Source organism: Gekko japonicus, unplaced genomic scaffold (assembly GCF_001447785.1).
Source record: "Gekko japonicus isolate JY-2015 unplaced genomic scaffold, Gekko_japonicus_V1.1 scaffold51, whole genome shotgun sequence".
In the NCBI taxonomy this organism is placed as follows: domain Eukaryota; kingdom Metazoa; phylum Chordata; class Lepidosauria; order Squamata; family Gekkonidae; genus Gekko; species Gekko japonicus.
Genome location: NW_015172004.1, coordinates 1,059,899 through 1,079,742, shown reverse-complemented (window position 1 = coordinate 1,079,742; position 19,844 = coordinate 1,059,899). Strand labels below are relative to the sequence as shown.

The following is a 19,844-nucleotide window of genomic DNA, read 5'->3' as shown; positions in this document are numbered from 1 at the left end:
CGTTGCAGAGCGTCTCCTGCGCATGCGCAGGAGACGCTCTTGCACTTTCGGGGGGATTTAAACATCCCCCCGAAATTTTTAAAAACTTTTTTTATTTTTGTGCACACGTGGGGACTGGCCCACGTGTGCACAAACCTCCCCCAGCCCCCCAGCTGCCCCCTCCGTGCTGATTTAAGTATCCGCACGGAGGGGGCAAGTTGGGAATTAGATATATAGATTACGGCAACAAGCCAGTAAATCAGTTCTGGTCACCACACCTCAAAAAAGATATGATAGCTTTGGAAACAATGCAGAAAAGGGCAACTAAAATGAACAAGGGGATGGAACACCTTCCCAATGAAGAAAGGTTAAAGAGGTTAGGGCTCTTTATCTTGGAGATATGACAGTTGCGGGGTGACATGATAGAGGTTTACAGAATTATGCAGAGAAGGTAGAGAAAGAAGTACTTTTCTCCCTTTCTGACAATACACAAACTTGTGAGCACTCAATGAAATTAATGAGCAGTAAGCTTAGAACAGATAAAAGGAAGTACTTCTTCAGCCAAAGAATAATTAACATGGAATTCACTACCGCAAGAAGTGGTGTCGGCTACAAGCATAGTCAGCTTCAAGAGGAGACTGTATAAATATACGGAGCAGAGGTCCATTAGTGGCTATTAGCCACAAGTTATAAATGAAACACTATGTCTGGGGCAGTGATGCTCTGTATTCTTGGTGCTTGGGTGGGCAACAGTGGGAGGGCTTCTGGGGTTCTGGCCCCACTAGTGGACCTCCTGATAGCACCTGGGTATTGACCCCGTGTGACACAGTGTGTTGGACTGGATGGGCCATTGGCCTGATTTGTCATGGTTTCTCCTATGTTCTTAAGGTCAGCTATCTGTCTCATTGGATAAATAACTGAAAAGCAAATAAGGCAAAAATGTCCAATGTTCCAACATTTCTAATAAAATATTATTGATATTTTGAAAATGACACCGTTTCAACACAAATATTTTTAGTATTCATAGTGCAAAAGGAAAAACGCTAGCCATTTCAAGTATGTAAAAAAGCCAAACCCCTTTCTGAGGCTTCTAGCTACTGTTGTGGGTATGGTTTGGGGGGGGGGGGTTGTTTTGACATGCAATTAACAGTAACTTATCTTTTTATTTCAAGGTCTATAGACTTAAATTTTCTTCCGTCTGTTGATCCCGAGACCGTTCTGCAGACAGGTATAGTAAGCTGGACAGCTGTGGCATCATTATTCTAATTTTTATTGATTTATGTCTTGATAAGTGCGGTGATGTGTGCGGTTTATCTAACTTCTGGGTTTCTGAGCTAACTAAAATTCTTACCGTCAACCATTCAGTCACAGCAAAACAATGCCTATTAGGAATTTATTCATTATTGTCATCTTAAAATATATTTTTTCTACACACTGCCATTCTAACAGACCTCTTCATCCCATATCTGGGAACAGCAGCTATACAGAAATAAAGCACCAATCTCCCTTTCTCCTGGAATTGCTAATCGACCTCCTGAGAATGCCAAGAAGGCAATTAAGAATTTAAGCTCTTTTATAAATAATCAACTGGGAAGGATAATGGACAGTGTTGGACTTGGCAAGATGCTAACTTATTATGGAAATGGAAATAGTATGTCGACTTTGGGCCTTCCATTTAGTTTCTAGCTCAAAAAATAGGCCCCCCCACCCCCATTTGTTGCTCAGTATCCTGAAGTCTTCCTATACTAAGCCCTTTTAGTTTGGGGAATATCACATTTTCCCAGCTCCCCAGACACAGTGGGTACAATCCAGCGCAAATTAAATATGTTTTAAGTTGCATGGATTTCAGTGGGAAAACCTCACATTGGACATCAGTGACATTTAGAAGTGTGCAGTTTTGTCAGATTGTGTCCAGTATATATTTTCTGCAAAATACAGCCGCCCCCCCCCCCTCTCCAATTTGTGAAGGCATTGGGTTGGATCCAACAGTCATTCTACTAGCATAATGGCAGTTAAGCTGGTGAAGTGGTGCTTCCATTGATGGAGGAAGGGAAGACAATATTTGCCAATCCCCCTTCCCTCCACACTGCAGACCTCTGCGCTATCCCCCATGGTGTTCCTGAGGTCCCTTGACCAGTGAGAGCAGAACTTCGAGGGGCTTGGAGAGCTCTATCAGGAGACGGGAGGAAGAAAGCCACACTTTGCCAGCTTCGTTTCATTGACAGTGCTTTGGATCCAGCCCATCGTGATTTGGAGTATTGTAGCAGTTTGAAAGCAAGAAATCGCAAGCAGATAAATAGGTACCACTTCGGTGGGAAGGTAACAGCGTTCCGTGCGCCTCAGTGTTTAGTCTTGCCGGCCACGTGACCACAGAAACGTCTTTGGACAGCACTGGCTCTTCGGCTTGGAGTCAGATTCGACTAGCTTTCTATTATTTTTATACTCATATAGGAAAAAATATGGAAGGGGTGGGATAAGGTATTGGGTATGAAATTCAGGGACTGGTAGAGTACAGAGCATCATCTTACAAGTTAAATTACATAATTCAGATCTTTTCTTTACTTAACAAATGTTTTCTGGTATTCATTCTGATTCATGAACTCAAAACCTGTCTCTTTAATCTCTTGTTTGGATGATTCGACTAGCTTTCGAGCAAAGGAAACCTTTACCTTTAGTGCAGGCTATTGGGTTGGATCCAACCAGCGTTTCCACTGGTGGAAAAGGGATGATGTTCCTTTTCGACTGTCAACAAGCCTGTGCTGGAGGTCATGGGACCTGCATGGAGGAAAGGCATGCGGGATGGGAGCTGTAGTAAGGAAGGGAATTGGGTGAGATTGCGTGACATAGCCGGCTACTCCATCAGGAGGGGAGTGAAATAGCCGGCTAGTCTACTGGGAAGGGTCTGTGACATCACTAATGATGGAGTCAGCTGTCCCCATGTCATGCTGTGACCATAGCACCAGCGGAGATTTGCATAGGAACTGAAATGGACCCCTCTCAAGACACACTGTGAAGCCTGTTCCTCAGTTTTATTGTCCGTCGCCTAGTCTTGAGATTTCGCAACCTGTCACTCTTTTTCTTTTTTTAACTTGGCTGTTCCACATCCGAGTCTCTTGGGTGTTAATTATGACAACAACTTCTTTTGCCATTACAGGCCACGAGTTGTTATCTGAATTGCAGCAGCGCCGCTTCAACGGGTCTGATGGAGGAGTCTCGTGGTCTCCTATGGATGATGAACTGCTTGCTCAGCCTCAGGTCATGAAACTGCTGGATTCGCTCCGAGAACAGTACACGCGTTACCAGGAAGTGTGCAGGCAGCGCAGCAAGCGGACTCAGCTGGAGGAGATTCAACAGAAGGTAATGCAGGTACGTGCCAAGCTCCACTTGGTTGCTTTTACTTACCTGTAATAGAACATCTAGTAAGAGTGTGGTCTGAGCTAGCCGTCTTGCATCTCTGCACATCATTCATGTAAATATCACTCAGTGAGAAGTCAAACAAGTGGAGAAAGAACTCAAAGTAGGTAGCAGATTTATAATCCAGAAAAGTTTAGTGATAATACGGTTATTGTCATTCAGTAGAATAAAAGTATTTAGCAACTTGTGGGTGGGTGGTCTGATATATTTTTTTGCTGAGACTTTTTCCATTATCCAAATCATGGGATAGGATTTATACCCCTGTGTCTCCTGAACTAACAGATGTCTGTTGTTTGAATAAACAGGGCATCTGCAGTTGAGAACATCAGACAACCGTACTCTTCCTGTATGTGAGGCAAATTTCGAGTCCAATGGCACCTTTTAAGACCAACAAAGGTTTATTCAAGGCATGACCTTTGGTGTGTATTCACACTTTTTCAAATGCACACGAAAGCTCATACCTTGAAAAGACCTTTGTTGGTCTTAAAGGTGCCACTGGACTCTGATCTGCTTCAGATTAATATGTTTGACCACCTGGAAGTATCTTCCTGTATGTGGTTTGGGAGCCATGTGGAACAATTCCGAGCTTCGTTAGCACAGGGCAGCTTTAATTGCACCAAAGTGCCTCCTGGTTATCAATAACATTGATCCATTTCTGCTAAAATCCCTAAGGATAGTAAGCCAAAGGAAGGGTGATGCTGTCTCCAGTGTCTTGGGGTTCCTCAGCTATTACTGCTGTTAGTTAGCTTGGCAAGACAAGAGCAATTGCTCTGTGTCCCATTACTGCTATTATAAATGATCTCTGTAATTTTTTTCTTAATTACATTTGAATTTTATGTAATTACACCTCACCTTGTTCTTCCTGCATTTCATGGGCCTTTAACTCTGCTGTCTACATCTGGGTTGCTTTCTCTTTCTTTCTTTCTTTCTTTCTCTCTCTCTCTCTCTCTCTCTCTCTCTCTCTCTCTCTCTCGCTCTCTCTCTCTCTCTCTCTCGCTCTCTCTCTCTCTCTCTCTCGCTCTCTCTCTCTCTCTCTCTCGCTCTCTCTCTCTCTCTCTCTCGCTCTCTCTCTCTCTCTCTCTCGCTCTCTCTCTCTCTCTCTCTCGCTCTCTCTCTCTCTCTCTCTCGCTCTCTCTCTCTCTCTCTCTCGCTCTCTCTCTCTCTCTCTCTCGCTCTCTCTCTCTCTCTCTCTCGCTCTCTCTCTCTCTCTCTCTCGCTCTCTCTCTCTCTCTCTCTCGCTCTCTCTCTCTCTCTCTCTCGCTCTCTCTCTCTCTCTCTCTCTGTCTCTCTCTGTGTGTCTCTGTCTCTCTCAATTTATACTTATCCCTCCCAGCCAAGGCCGGTCAGGGCGGCTTACTTAAAGGAATAAATACATCAATAACAATTTAAACAATCTTAAAAACATCTAAAACATTCCAACATTAAAAGGTGCTATAAACATTAAATGTATAACCTCAGCGATCTCTCTGCATGTTTGTCAATCTAATAAGACCTCTTACATGTATGTAGGGATTAAAAATGTACTGGTCTTTGAGGTCTAACAAAACTCCTGCTTATTTTAAAGCAAAGGTTGTTTTGTGTAAGACATCTAAGGGAAGCTATTATTTGTCTTATATGTGCCTGTCTAACATTTAAATAGGTTAGTATATCCAGTTATTAAAATCTATAGCAACGTTTGTAGTACAAATCTATTGCTGACTAAAATGAATAAAAATCCTTTTAATGAATTGTGTACTAAAAGGTCATAAAAGATGGGGATTGATGCTTTGAAAAGCGGCATGTAATTGGTGCTTTCAACACTCCTGCAGACATTGTCTCAGTAGAGATAATAGAGGAAACAGAACAATTGTATTTCTTTTCCAGGCTTATTATTTGACATTAGATGCGTATATATATTTTAGCAGCTTTGCTGGATAGATTAAAGTCAGTGAATTGTTATATGTGACCTTAAAGTCCTGAAAACACAAACCAATAACTCAAACAATTTTTTTTCTCCGTGCTATTTTAGATGTATTTAAATGCAACAGTTTAATTTTTGCTTCTGGTTTTAGCCATGAAAATATAAATCTGTATAGGCACATTATCCATGTGATCAGACTTTATTACACAAAAAAAAATTGGCTGAAAAGAAAACAAAATAAAAAGTGCATCAGTCAGAAACTATATTGACTTCTTTCCCCCCTGTGGTAACTTGAGTATTCAAATGATCCAAGCAAAGATGAGCTGATTGGAATGAAGTTTATAACCTAGTTTGGCAAACTGCCATTATTAATGCATTTAAATAGACTTGTTTACTGGGGCATCAACCTCAATTTGCATCATTCTGATTAGAAATTGTCATCCATTTGCTCTGTCTATGTTACTGATGCTGCATAATAAACGTATTGAACCTTGGCAAGCAATGAAATTGTGCATTCATCTGTATTTTTATTTAGTTAAATCAATTTAGAAGGTACCTGCCAAAGATTTCCAAATACCGTGGGGGGAGAGAGAACCTCAGTGACTTTGTTTAGAGTTTCTAACAAGGGACCAAGGGACCACAAGTGATCAAAAAAACAAACATATACCAAGCCAGCTGCCCGCATGCAGCCGGAATGGTGTGATGGAAGGGAGAGATTGGAACAAGGGCACCTGATGCAAGCAGGTACGACGAGATGATTTGCCGTACCATTTGGATGAAACAAATCGTAACTGCTGCAATGGGAGAGTCTAACTCCCGGTGCAAGCTGCGTTTTGTTCTGTCATTTACCACAAAATAGATGCTAGGCAGCCAAGTCTAATTGCTCAGCTTTTTCCAGGTGTATTTGTGGATAAGGTCCATATTAGTCATCTTTTTATTTTGTTCGTTTATTTATTGCATCCGTCCCAAATCTGAATGGCGCATGCACATTGTCAGTGGATTATTTCTCCACGGTATAAACTGAGGACTATTGAGGGAAGGGTCGCGGCTCCTGACTCCCATGTTATTGTGTGAAGAAACAGAATCGTTTTAAAACACGCATGTGCCTTTCATAGTTGACGGCTTGCTCTGTGCGTGTGTGTTTTTGCACGTGTGTGTGTGTTTCTGTTCGGCTCTCTGTAACAGACTACAAGAAGCACTGAGTGAGTCAGCCTTGACTGTGTGAGAACTGCTGAGGAATTTGGTATGTAGCCGCTAGCTGAGGGATAAGACTTTGAAAATACCCGCGAACAATCTCCCTAGGCTGTGCTGTTTGGGCAGCAGTTAAATGTGGAGACCTGCATAGCTAACTCTACATAAGTACCAAGGGTTTAGACACCTTCCCATTTATAATGGCATCTCCCCCATCCAGCTGCCACTGAACTTTTTCAGTAGTGCAATACAGAGAGCACTTGTGCCAAAAGTAATCCATATTACTGCGTATGGGTGTGAAAGTTGGACAATGAAGAAAGCTGACAGGAGGAAAAGTTGGCCCATTTGGAATGTGGTGCTGGAGGAGAGTTTTACAGATAGCATGGACTATCAAAAAGACACATGAGTGGGTTCAAGATCAAATCAAGCCTGGAAGTTAAAATGACTCAGCTGAGGCTATCGTACCCTGGTCATACTCACTGGAAAAAAACAGTAATGCTGGGAAAAGTTATAAGCAACAGGAAAAGAGGAATCATAGAATCATAAGAGTCAGAAGGGGCCATACAGACCATCTAGTCCAACCCCCCTGCCCAACGCAGGACCAGCCTAAAGCATCTCTGACAAATATTCGTCCAGCCTCTTATTGGAAGCTGTCAGTGAAGGGGAGCTCACCACCTCCCTGGGCAGCTGATTCAACCTTTGAACCACTCTGGCCGTGAAAAAGATTTTCCTAATATCCAGCCGATACCTTTCTGCATGTAATTTAAACCCGTTGCTTCGGGTCCTCTCCTCTGCTGCCAACTGGAACAGCTCCTTGCCCTCCTCCAAATGTAAAGGTAAAGGTTCCCTTGCTCGAAAGCCAGTCGAATCCGACTCTAGGGTTGCGGTGCTCATCTCCGTTTCAAAGCCATAGAGCCAGCGCTGTCCGAAGACATTTCCGTTGTCATGTGGCCGGCATGACTAAACACCAAGGCGCACGGAACGCTGTTACCTTCCCACCAAAGTGGTACCTATTTATCTACTTGCAATTTCTTGCTTTCGAACTGCTAGGTTGGCAGGAGCTGGAACTAGAGACGGGAGCTCACTCCATCTTGCGGCACCCGGGTCTTAAACTGCAGAATTACTGACCTTCCACAGCCTGCAGTTCAGCGTCTTAACCACTTGAGCCACCACAGCTCCAAATGGCAGCCTTTCAAATATTAAAAGAGAGCAATCATGTCCCCCCTCAATCTCCTCTTCTCCAAACTAAACATTCCCAAGGCCCTTAGCCTTTCTTTGTAGGGCTCAGTCTCCAGACCCCTGATCATCCTCATCGCTCTCTTCTGCACCCTCTTGATTTTGTCCACATCCTTTTTGAAGTGAGGCCCAATAGGAGATGGACTGACGCAATTAAAGAAGCCATGACCCTCAGTTTTGCAAGAATGCTAGGAAAAGAGGAAGCCCAACAGGAGATGGAGTAACTCAACAAAGGAAGCCATGGCCCTCAGTGGCCCTTTTAATGATAAGACATTTTGGAGGTCATTCATTCATGGGGTCGCCGTAAGTCAGAAGTGACTCAATGGTACTTAAACACACACAATGTAGGGAGCAGCTAAAAAGGGTTCTTGGGGATACCTGCCTTGCCTTTTGCCTTTCTAGTCTCCCCCACCCCCAAAAAAAAATGTATTATAAAATACTGCTGTTAATCATCTGCTGTGTTTGTCTGAGACACATTTTTATCTTGTTATGCCTCAGTGTGAAGTGCTCATTTTCTGTTATCACACAGATTGGTTGATCATTATGGGATATGTAGTGCTTGTTCCCTACGGTGAGTCAGGCTCCACTGCTCTTGAACCACCCCCATGTAAAATATTGCTCCGGACGCATTCACTCTGTTCTTCCACCTGCAGTTAAACACTGACCATTAAATAACCTGTAAATAGAACAGCGCATAACGAGGAAGCAGGAAATGGGTGTACAGTACACTGAGATTTGTTCCTAAGCCAGTCTGGGCACTGGAATTTTGCAAACGGGAACAATGTCGCTTTCAGTAGAAACTGTTCTTTCCTCTTCTCTTCTGAAGTGAGCTTTTCATCTTACCTGCTAATAAAGATACGAATTGACAAAACACGGGTACGCCAAGTACTTTTCATGCTCTGCTTCTAATGTGCAATGGCACCTTATTAGGGTTCACAAAGCAAACATTCTTCCAGAAAAGCATTTGGAAATGTTTGATCAGCACTGTCGGTTGTGTCTGTACTGAGATGTTACTCCAGTACACACTGCTCCCCCCGGTACTTAAGGTAGAGGTAGCGTTGCTAATTAAACACCTACGTCATGAGCTGTTTTTAAAGTTAAATGTAAATGACATCAGTGGAAGAAAAATCTAAATAACATGCTTCTAAAAAGTGCCTAGGTGGTGTTTGTATATTAATTATTTGCTGTGATTGTAAAGGTTACCGTTTGATTTTACAGGTGGTGAACTGGCTTGAAGGACCCGGTTCAGAACAGCTTAGAACGCAGTGGGGGATAGGTGATTCAATCAGAGCCTCACAGGCTTTACAGCAGAAGCACGAAGAGATTGAAAGTCAACACAGTGTGAGTTTTCATTTTCCTGGAGGAAGCTATTGCACGATTGTCCTTATATGTAATTAATTATGTGCAACATTTTCCGGTGACATTTTTTCTCCCCCTGAAATTTCTAGACAGTGATTTATGACTTATAAAATGTTGCCCTTAGTCTTCTGTAGCAACCTAGCAGAATAGCTGGCAATAAATGCTTGTGATCTCCATGAAAGGTAATTAAAATCTAATGTCATGGCAGTATTATGGTGATGTTTTAAAATGGAAGAGCGATGATTTGTGCTTCTGATGAGATTGAAAATGCAGCATAAGGAGCACTAGATTGGCATAAGCATCTCTTTTTTGAGGGTTGGAAAGCACCATAATTACTTCCGTGCCCGGTTAAGTAAGATCCTGTGTAAATTTGATGAAGATGAGATTGCCCAGTTTGGCGAATGAGTAGACGTGGAATTCATTGGTAAGCAAATTTTCCAGTTTATAGGGAAGAAAGGTTGAGAGGGCAGCGTGCACCAAACGGAGCTACGATTCACTGCACTCTAGACGGAGTATCTTCCTGCCAGCGGTGGGTTGAATCCTACAGACCATGACTGCCATGTCACTCTTCCCTACGGCAACCTTTTGCTGGGTGGTTCTGGGATTTGGGGGATCCACACGGACACAATGCCGTGCAGCATCTGGGGAGGTGGCTACAGTGAGAAAGATTGGGCAGAGTTGCCCTCCGTCTTGTGCCACTGGCAGAACAAGGACATGTGGGGGTGTTGCCCAATTCTTCACGGTCCCTGTGAACTCCCCCATATGGCGTCTGTGCCTACAATTCGTTAGGCATAAATTTGCAAACCATAGTTTGGAGGCAGACTGTAGTTAGCATCCGTGATAACTTGTCTGTGTGCAAGAAAGCAGGGGCTTTCACAATTGCCCTATCTGGGGTAGTCGATACTTTCATGAGGCATCGACTGCTCCCTGAATCCTACTATCCATATGAAATTTCATTCCATGTAATTTGTTGTTGCAGAGAAGGATGGAGGTGTCCACTCTAGAAACGTTATGAAGTACTGACCTTCTTCATAAAACTCAAAAAATTCAATGTGGTTTCCTTAACCGGTAATTTTCTCCTGGCCTCAATAAATTTATTTATTTATTTATTTATTATTTCGATTTCTATACCGCTCGTAACCCCTAATGGGTCTCAGAGCGGTTTACAATGAACTACATTATGTAGTTATATATATCTAACTAGGGCCACAATCTTTCACGGGGGAGGGGTTCCCTACCGGCACCCATGCGGCAATCTTGTTCTTTTTCCGGCGGCCTCGTTGTTTCTTCCGCTGATCCGGATGGCTTCGGGCGGCTTCAGACGACTGGCGACCATCTACTGGGTAGGCTCCGCTGACTTCCGTTGGTGCGCAGTTGCTTCGGGGCGCAGCTTCCGGCTATACGTCCCATCGGGCTCCTGCCGCGCTGCGTCCCCTTCGTCGCTGCGTCACCCGGCTCCACCTCCTCTCGATCTGGTCGCCACCTCCTGGGATCGCTGCTCCGCCGCCATTTCTTTTCGCCGCTCCGATTGCTGCTGCCGTCATCAACCGCACTCCTGGCACGGAACCAGGAGGAGGGTGCCTCCCTGCCGCCTAGGGCAGGTACCCATTTGTCTAGTTGTTATTAGAGCCGCTGGACTGGCGGGAGCTGGGACTGGGGCCGGGGGCTCAACCCAGCTGCGGTGGGGATTCGAACAGCCATTGTGGCTGTTCGCTACAGATGTTACCTGCAGGCGTCGTATTGCCTGCACCACCGCTCCCTCATGTGCTCGGTTCCGTTGTCCCTCATATCAGCTAAAAAAAGTCTCCTTTGCCATGCAGCAAATCCAGTTTGTCAGTGCTGTCACCTATTCAACCTGTTCCTTGGGTGGACTCACTGTGGAATCATATTTTCTCCATCCGACTTAGAGAGGATATTGTAGTCAGTGCTTTTTTTTAACGTAAAGGCAGCAGCCGCTTCTGTGGTCCACTGCATTTGTAGCAGGGTATGACCCACTTTCATTTCTTAGGCTTTCAGTCAACTTGAGCTCTCTTAGTCCCAACATCCTAGATCTGATCTATATTTACTTCTCTGGTGAGGCATCCTCTTCCAGTCTCTTACTGTCAGCGGGGTATGTGAATCTTTCACTGTGTCGTAGGGTATGCATGCAGACCACTTCAGCAGTGTTCTGTCCTCCTGTTTAAAGGTAGAATTATCATAGCCAGCCTTGGACTATCAAATTTTAGATCAACAAAAATACTGCGTACTGCCCCCTTAAGCTTTGTGCAGTCTGACAAGAGCAGTCTAGGATTTCTGTTCAGATCACAGCATTCTGCCTAGCAAGTGATGGGCCTTTATAGCCCAGGTACACTGAGTGAGACTTGTTGGGTGGTCTACGAATGATCGTTACCCAGAATAATGCCTTCTAAAGGTAAAGGTTTCCCTTGCTCGAAAGCCAGTCGAATCCGACTCTAGGGGGCGGTGCTCATCTCCATTTCCAAGCCGAAGAGCCAGCGCTGTTTGAAGATGTTTCCGTGGTCATGTGGCCGGCATGACTAAACACCGAGGCGCACAGAACGCTGTTGCCTTCCCACCGAAGCGGTACCTATTTATCTACTTGCAGTTTCTTGCTTTCAAACTGCTGGGTTGGCAGGAACTGGGGCCAGAGACGGGAGCTCACTCCGTCATGCGGCACTCGGGTCTCGAGCCGCCGAACTTCCAGTCTGCAGTTCAGCATCTTAACTTCTACCCTGCCTTTAAAACTTTGTTGGTGATCTTGTATTTTGAGGAAGCTGAGTCAACCTGCAGCCAGGAAAAGCCCATATGGGAAATGTATTCATGAGGTCATAGAGAGAAGCCCCCATTTTATTTGTCTTCTCGGTTCCCCTTACTTCTAAAATCACTGTTTAAAAAAATATCCACACTAATTTTATCCTCATAGCTCTGTAAAGGCCTCATCTACTCAGACTCACAATACTTCTGTATCATACAGAAGACAATTAATTACCTGCAGCTGCCAATGAGGGTGGACATGAACTATGAAGCTCCTCTGTGACAGTATCCAAATATTGAATTGGTCAGGAGGATCCGGTTTTTATTAGTTCATTCCATTCCTTCAGAACTATCCACCAGGAAGTCTTGATCACATAACTGGATGCAGTTTTGTTCTTTTGCTGCACAAACAAAATTTTTTGATTCATTGTCTTATTTCCATACACCCGATTTTTGGACTGGAGTCAGCATAGACTTCGCTTTCTCCTCGTGAAATCACATGGTTGTGGTTTTTCTTATACAGCCTCCTGTTGAAGGTCATCATGTTCTTTGTCACCAGTCGATTCAGCATTTTTTCAAGGACCTTCAGAATCAACGCCCATCTGTCATCCCATCTGTCCCAGCCTGTGGATTGTCCTTAGTGCTATCAGAGCTAATGCATAAATATAGTATGAAGTTATTGCCTCTTTCCTCCTTCAGAACTGCCTTCTTATATGCCCTGTGCTCCAGTATCCTCTTCCGCTGTATGCTTAAGCCCAGGGTTGTATTGCACCTAGACTTGCCATTCCCCCCTAAAGTGACTTCTGTATTTCACCATGCATAAGATGTCTCCTTCCTGGTTTATTTTCCTGATCCACTAGGTAGTAGAGAATGCAAGGCCTTTTCCCTGGATTAGGCATCACCTTTCAGGAAAAAAAACAACCACCTCCATATCTGTTGTGCTGCAGCTAACTGAGGACTCTGTATATTCTCTCGAATGCTTTTTTTTAAGTGCTTGGTATTCTCAGTGAGTGTTTGAATTGGGATTGTGTCAGATCTGAAGGTAAACACCCATGCCTGAGACTTGTCAGGACCCCTGCTGCTTCAGAGTTGGACAAGTTCCCCTCACTCTTGGCCGTGTCATCTCAATCCCTTCTGCCTGCTGCTTTTTCCCTGGCCAAATTCCCTGGCTCATTCCTCAGTAAATAAGACACAGCAGGCTGTGCATGTGATTCCCCGTCTTCTCAAAAGATAGACCCTTCTCTCACTTCTTGCATTGTTCCCAAGGGGCCCCAGACCCTCAGGAGTTTTTTTTTGGGGGGGGCTACAGTGAACTGCAGGAGGAATGGGCAGAAATCTTTTCCAAAAACTCACTCTGTTTGCAGTTCTGTAGGATCAAACCCCAAAGGGAGAAGGAAACTAAAAAAACTACAAATAGATTCATTCATACCATTTACGTTATGAATTTACAGTAAAATAAGGGGAATCGCCAGTGAAAGCCTCTAGAACCTCATGAATTTTTAATCACTTGGAAAACATTTCTTTGGTAAATAAAGCATTATGAGACTATTATTCAATCTGTCTTTTGCCAGTGAATTTGAGAAATTGACACCAAGGCTGTGCAAAGCAACGATTAGAAGTTACTGCCTTATATACATAAAAACCTTTTTAAATAACTCTAGTGTTTCTTTAATAAGCTGTCTCATTGATTTGCAAGCTAATTACTTTTAACTGTGTTTACTAAAAAGGATTCTGACTTCACTGCATGCAGTAGTCATACTGCAGATGTCATTTATTCCACTGCTACTGGAAAATAGCTTAAATGTTCATTTAGCATTAAGTCATTTCCTTCCCTTTCTCACCCAGCATTATGCCACCTTTAAAAGCCCTGAGTCATGAGTTCCCATTTTTAAAGGTGGTATTGATGCTATTTACTCTAGGAATTTCAGCCAATGATTAGAATGCTTACAATAATGCATATAAGACAGAGCTTTTGCCATGGTTTTATCAGTGAAAAATACAAGTAGGAGAGCCTGGGAGTTTGCAAATGGACTAATTATAATTAGAACAAAATTCGAGTCCAGTTGCACCTTTAAAACCAACAAATTATGCTGTATACTAATTTGCTGTTCCCCTTCTACCTATATGTATGGACTGGTAACTTCCATTTCACTGTTTCTGAAGAAGTGTGCTTATACCTTTAATAAAACTTTGTTGGTCTTTTTTTTGCAATTTTTATTTTTTATTGTTTATATCACACGTATCCACATATCAGATATCCTTGCGAGTCACTTCCCCCCCCTTCTCTACCCATACATAAAATGTTCCCATCTTTTTACAAATATCTCGTAGTCCTTTCCTTGCAAAAGTACACTTAGTCTGTCCATCTCCGCTAATGTTATCATTAGCGGAAAACTTTGTTGGTCTTAAAGGTGCCGCTGGACTCCAGTTTTGTCCTGTTGCTTCAGACCAACACAGCTACCCACCTGAATCTAATTATAATTAGGGTTGCCAGTCCTGTTCTCGTAAATCCTGGGAGCTTTTGCGTACAGAGTATGGGGAGACCATGAAGACCATAGAGGCTGGATAAATCCATAGAGCAGGGGTTCCCAGTCTTCTTGAGTCTCTGGGCACCTTTGGAATTCGCGGAGCCAAAACAATGTTCGTTTAATCTATACAGCCGATCAGAAGCCCTGCTGGGCAAGTACCCCATCTGGCCCCACCCGCTTTCTGAAAAAAACTGACTGATACCAGGCAAGGTGTCTACGGGTGCCATGGCACTTACAGGCACCATGGTGGGGACCTCTGAGTGATGTGGTCATGGTGACCAGAAGCCAGGGCTAACAGCACAGGAAGTGATGAAATGCTATTGCTCCATTGGAAGAGAAAGTCAAGGTATGGAGCCGTCTAACTCAGGCTAGTGGCATAGCTCCATGTATTTAAAGGGCATCTCAAACATCCCAGAGGTCTTCAGATCTAGTGCAGCCCTGCTGATTGAGAGCATGTAGGGCCTCGATATTCCACCTTGGGCAAAGACTTAATTTTGAAGTGGTGCGTTCGGCAAGAAGAGCAGATTCGGATGCATCAAGGTGGAGAGGTGCTTCTGCTTTATGAGCACCTAGTGACCTCCTGCAATGAGAGTGCAGTAAGGGCATGTGCTCCTGAAGCCTTTGGTTTTTTTTTTCCTATCCCGCCTCCGGGCAATAATTTCTCTTTCGAACACTGCTGTGCACCAATGATCGGTCAAACAATAGTGGGGGCACTCCCGCGTCTTTTACTGTCTGGACCGGCCCTTAATCTCTGTTGCATCACCAACTTGCTCTCGTGGGGGCACTCCCGCGTCTTTTACTGTCTTACCAACTTGCTCTTGAGCTGAACACACAGCATGTTCCAATGATAGCATGTCTCTATTAATATTTATTTAATAAGAATTTTATACCGCCCTTCCCACAAGTGGGCTCAGGGTGGTTCACAACATAGCTTTATGAAACATATAAAATCCAATTGAACAGTCTAAAATACGAATCTATAAATTAAATTTTTTTAAAAAACCATATGGTGCCATAATCCAATTCTAGTCCTTGAATTTATATTAACAATGGGGAAGGGGGATGGAAGCAGGTAGTCGAGCAGATAGTTATGAGAGCTGAGCAAGAGGTCCAGTAGCACCTTAAAGACTAACGAAATATGTGGTAGGGTATGAGCTTTCGTGAGTCACTGCTCACTTCTTCAGATACCACTATTAGAGCTGTTAACCATTAAAACCGTTGCAGTACTCAACCATATGCTTGGCGGAACATCTCTGCCTTGCAGGCTCTGTGGAATTGTAACAGATTCCACAGGGCCCTGATAGGCAGAGAGTTCCATCAAGTCAGAGCCACAGCTGAAAAGGCCCTGCCTCTGGTTGAGGACAGTTGGATACTCTTTGGGCCAGGGACTTCCAAGAAGATGTTCGTTGCTTGAGTGTAGCACTCTCTGGGGGACATACCAGATAATAATCGGACAAGGCAACTGATATGCAATCCTGATACCACTAAAAAGAAAATTTGTGAAGCCGCAGATAGGGCTGAGTGTGAAATGGTTTAAGATTTGTGTTTGATTTAATGGAATGCTTGGGGGAAAGAGAAGCAAGACGATCGGGGGAACAAGGAGCAATTACCAATTTAGAATGTGTGTGTAAAATGGATAGATAGTATAGTACAGAGAGGTGGAAGGGGTAAAGAAAGTGGATAGAGAAAAGGCTGGATTATAGTTCGGAAGAACAAGAAAGGCTCAGATGATTATGTTTCCACCAACTTCCAAGGCTGAATTAATAACAGAACTAGCTTGTCGTGTTGAAGTAGAAGCGTGCCGTCAACATTTGTTCCTTGTTTTTAAGAAACCAGGCATTCATGCATCCTCTTGGCCATATGTATTTATTAAAGCATATTTAAGCATGCATAACGCTAGAACGAGCCTAGATTTTGTTTTTATTTGTTAATAGATTGGGTGTTTCCTCAAAATGTAGGAATATATGGTTGAATTTTTATTTCTTATTTTTTTGCTATGTTGGTTTTGCAGGAGTGGTTTGCCGTGTACGTGGAACTTAATCAACAGATTGCAGCGTTGTTGAATGCTGGGGATGAGGAAGACCTTGTAGAGCTGAAGGCATTACAACAGCAGCTGAGCGATGTCTGCTACCGGCAAGCCAGTCAACTGGAGTTTCGACAGAATCTGTTACAAGCAGCACTTGAATTCCACGGGGTTGCCCAGGATGTAAGCCTGCTTTTATTCAAATATTTATGCTCGTATTTGTTGCAAGCTGTTGCTTTGCTGTTACAACTTCAGAGGGCCAACAGTTTAGACAGGTTCTTTCAATAATGGAGACACCCCGTAGCTGTTTATTCTATTTTTAAATATTTGTGTGGGTGTGTGCGCGGACGTGCAGGTGTGCCTGGAAATCGTGGCTGACTTCTGGTGATCCCGAGTGGGGCGTGGAGGCAAGGGACGTTTAGAGAGGTGGCTTGTTATTGGCTGCCTTTGTGTCCCGGCTCTGGTATTCCTTGGAGGTCTCCCATCCAAGTACTTGCCAAGGTTGGCCCTGCTTAGCTTCCATCTGACGAGATTGGGCTTGCCTGGGCTATCCAGCTGTTTATTCTAAAGATTGCAGTCTTCATTTCCGAGGACGCACCACCTATAATCCTCCGGTTTATTAAATTTTACTGCACCAATGTAGACAAATTCAGATGTACTTGTCCTTTCAACAAAGTTAACCATGCAGGATGAAAAACAGGTTTCTATTTTAATGCCTCTGAGAGAATATATTAGGAAGCCTCCACTTTGCAGCTAGAATTCATTAGCGGTGTGGATGCCTTCAGTTCTTTACAGCTGTATTTCCCAACTTTCACTATTCGATACCAACTTGTTTGGTGTGGCCCGCTTCCCTCATACACAATTTATACTTTAATTTTAAATAAATTGCAAAAATAACAATAATGTGTAATGTACCAATTATCACCTAGAAATTTGTTTTCTTCCATGAAATTCAAAGTGGTGGATTTAACCTGCTGTTAAAGCAAAGCAGAACTTTTTCAGAGACAGCAGTTTCAGTTTGGTTTTGTGTGTTAAAATATAGAAAACCAAAAATGTTTTAAAATGACGTAGGGCTGTGGATATAGTCCAGACCAGGAAAGAGTAAAAAAAACCCTATTATATCCTCTCACCCCCAATCCCTCCCTCAGAATCAGGAAGGAACTTCTAGTATGCATTCTTCTTGTTGTTGTTGTCTATAAGCCCCCCGTTCATACCGCCAAGGAACAGAGAGAGTTTGCTCCATCTCAGAGTGACTCTTAAGGGTCAACATCACTTTCCTACTCTTGACTCTCTCCCACTCTGTCTGGACCTTCAGCCCTAAGTTGATGTTTGCCAAAACACAAATGCCCAGTATTTGAGGGGGTCTTGCCCACTTCCACAGTTTGGATCTCAGAAGACTGATGGGAAGTATTACTGCTTAAATGACAGGATTCTGTGCAGTTGTTGAGTATTAGCCATGCACCATCTCGTTGACCCAAGTCCTGCTAGCCTCGTCATCCTTATAAATCGCCTTTTTGCAGTACACTCAGTGCATCCTCTAGAAATCACTAGGATTGGGAGCAACTAACATCTCTGGACTCCTCCCTTTTTATTGTTTCAGTTGTCTCAGCAACTAGATGGCTTGCTAGGGATGCTGTGTGTGGATGTAGCGCCCGCTGACGGAGCATCAATCCAGCAAACTTTAAAGTTACTTGAAGAAAAGTTAAAAAGTGTTGGTAAGCCGAAGTTGGGTGATTTGTGCTGAAATTTGCACAACAGTGAATGACTATGCCAGAATGAAAAAAAAGGGATATGCCCATCCCTCTTTTTTTGGGTAATAACTGGGTTTTTTAAAAAATTATTCTGAACAATATATTCAACAGTACATTCAGAACACATATTAATACCATGCAATAATCAATATTCTCAACCCGTAAGAGCCTTTTAAAAATATAACAGATCTTTGTAATAAGAGTTGTTTGGAATCACTTCTTCTTCTGCGAGATATTCCACTGCTGGGAACCAAGTTGCTTGAAAATCTTTTTGGTGAGAGACTATTTTACCATGCCCATCCCTCTTCATGCTTGGTATTATATGTATTGTCATCTCTTGCCACCATTCCTTGAGATGTACAGAGGGCTTCCATCAGATGTGCTGGTGTCCTCTCCCCCTCCCCTCTTCCAGGACATTTGGAGTTGCCTCTGTTTTAAAAAAAAACCCCAATAACGTAATGAAATGCAGAATGGGCAAACAACCCTCACTGGACACACAGACTCTTCTTTGCATCATAGCCTGAGCTGTCAGTTTCATTGAACATTCGGCTCAAAGGTAGCAATGTGATTTGGATATAAAATCCAGCAGCACCTTAATTATTTGCATTGCAGAAAGGAAACTTCACAATGAAATGTGTGTACTTGGGTCTTTAAACCAGAGGTCTTGCCTCCAAAATGTAAGGTTTCTGAGAGCAAACTGAAATTGGTTATAGCCTTGTGCAGTGGGAAGTCTAACAAATTTTTGTCAGTGCATAAAGCTGCTTTAACGAGAGAGAAAAACAATTGTCCCCAAACCCCCAATTGAAATGGAAACAAACAGTACATATTTATTTATTGCAAGAGTTTATACCCTCACCCTTCTGTTAAAAATAAGTAAGGTGACCTGCCATCAAATCCATCCACAGCAGTTAAGAATAGGTAACAATGCATTGGAAACAAAATTTAGCTGAAGATCTTCTGAAATAAAGTTTTCAGCTGCTGACAGAGGGCTTCTAAAGAATGAACTGGTTGCAATGCGGGGTGGGTGGGTGTGAGTACCAAAGGGTGGGGGCAACTGCTCAGAAAGCCCTCCTGTGGATTCCTGACAATCATAATTCTCTAATGGGTTCCCCCAATAAGCTTACCCGGCTGACCAGGGAGCACAAGCGAGTCTGTACAGGAGGAGGTGGTGCGCCAGCCGCCAGGTACTTTGGACCCAAACTAAGGCCTTCAACGTTGACACCAGAATTTTTGTATTAGGCTGGATGCCTCCTGGCAGCCAGTATAATTGGCACAGGATGGGAGTTACCTGCTCGCTGCAGGCAGCCCCGTGGAAGCACTCTGGCTTCTCTGTTCTGTACCATTTGAACCCTTTTCAAAGAATGCCTTGCTGGGTGGTCTGTCCTGAAAATCACTGAGTCCAGTGGCACCTTTAAGACCAACAAAGTTTTATTCAAGGTATAAGCTTTTGTGTGCATGCACACTTCTTCAGTTGCTTCAGACCAACATGGTTACCCACCTGAATCTGTTACTGAGGCATGTAAGACTCTGGCCAGGTCCACCTTTTCCAGAAAAGCCCGGAGCAAGTTAGAAAAACGCACTATGGCCCCGGTCACACGGCAAAGTTGCCACGGGAGAGGCACGGGAGTATCGCGGATTTTCCGGGCGCGATCTCACGTCAACATCTGGGAAGCGCAGTGCTCCCGTGGCGAACCCGTGGCTCCCCGCCGAAG

General features: G+C 43.7%; 1 protein-coding gene across 4 annotated transcripts in view; it reads left to right on the top strand.

Annotated features, from left to right (window-relative positions):
* The window catches only part of SESTD1 (SEC14 and spectrin domain containing 1), an 85,378-nt gene that overhangs the window by 56,613 nt on the left and 8,921 nt on the right, over positions 1–19,844 (top strand). For 3 of the 4 annotated variants that reach the window (XM_015420149.1, XM_015420150.1, XM_015420148.1), the window contains exons 10-14: positions 1,152–1,207; positions 3,134–3,345; positions 8,939–9,061; positions 16,370–16,564; positions 17,982–18,096. In XM_015420149.1, coding sequence (XP_015275635.1) covers positions 1,152–1,207; positions 3,134–3,345; positions 8,939–9,061; positions 16,370–16,564; positions 17,982–18,096 — 701 coding nt within the window. The remainder of the gene's footprint in view (positions 1–1,151; positions 1,208–3,133; positions 3,346–8,938; positions 9,062–16,369; positions 16,565–17,981; positions 18,097–19,844) is intronic. The other variant, XM_015420151.1, reaches the window with a different exon arrangement.